The 797-nt window shown below is 45.0% G+C and overlaps 1 protein-coding gene across 1 annotated transcript in view; it reads left to right on the forward strand.

Moving 5' to 3' along the window:
• Positions 1-128: 128 nt before the first annotated feature.
• The window catches only part of EMH_0072100 (uncharacterized protein), a gene marked incomplete at both ends in the record, with an annotated part of 2,032 nt that continues 1,363 nt past the window's right edge, over positions 129-797 (forward strand). The window contains 2 exons of the mRNA XM_013499174.1: positions 129-134; positions 226-310. Of these exons, the coding sequence (XP_013354628.1) occupies positions 129-134; positions 226-310 (91 nt within the window). The remainder of the gene's footprint in view (positions 135-225; positions 311-797) is intronic.

A 797-nucleotide genomic window follows, 5' to 3' on the forward strand; every position in this document is an offset into this window, starting at 1 on the left:
GTAAACCCTAAACCCTAAACCCTAAACCCTAAACCCTAGCATCGAAGCTGCAAACCCTAATGAGAGGAACTGTGTTGTAGCTACTGTAGAAAAAAATATTTTAGGTTTTTTAGAATTTGTTTGTGTGGATGAGGGTTTAGCCTTGAGGTTTGTGAGGGTTTAGGGTTTAGAGAAACGAGGGTTTAGGGTTTAGGGTTTAGGGTTTAGGGTTTAGGGTTTTTGCAGGACCGCTATGATGTATTCTATCACAACTGCAACCACTTCTCTGAAAGCCTTCTTCGCTTTCTTGGCGTCAAACCACTGCCTGCATGTGCGTTCAAGGGTTTAGGGTTTAGGGTTTAGGGTTTAGGGTTTAGGGTTTAGGGTTTGGGGGTTTTGTGTCTTGCGTCTGCTGCTTCGGGTTGTTTTCTTTCTGGTGGTGTAATCCTAAACCCTAAACCCTAAACCCTTATTTAGTTTTCCTTCTCTCAAAGGATCATCAATGTGGCTCTGATGGTTTAGGGTTTAGGGTTTAGGGTTTAGGGTTTAGAATATAGGGCATGCATCTACATCTCCACCGTTGCGAGAACCCCGTTTTCTCGACTTTCAGGGTTTAGGGTTTAGGGTCTAGGGTTTAGGGTCTAGGGTCTAGGGTCTCGGGTTTAGGGTTTAGGGTTTAGGGTCTAGGGTCTAGGGTTTAGGGTTTGGGGTGTACAGACATCGCCACTCTCCCTGACCGCATACTAAATACAGTTTTGGGCCGCATAGCTAAACCCTTGGTGGATGCTTCTGTAAACCTCCGCAAAAAAGAAATGCGT

The sequence above is a fragment of the Eimeria mitis genome, genomic scaffold (assembly GCF_000499745.2).
Source record: "Eimeria mitis Houghton genomic scaffold, Emh_scaff4061, whole genome shotgun sequence".
In the NCBI taxonomy this organism is placed as follows: domain Eukaryota; phylum Apicomplexa; class Conoidasida; order Eucoccidiorida; family Eimeriidae; genus Eimeria; species Eimeria mitis.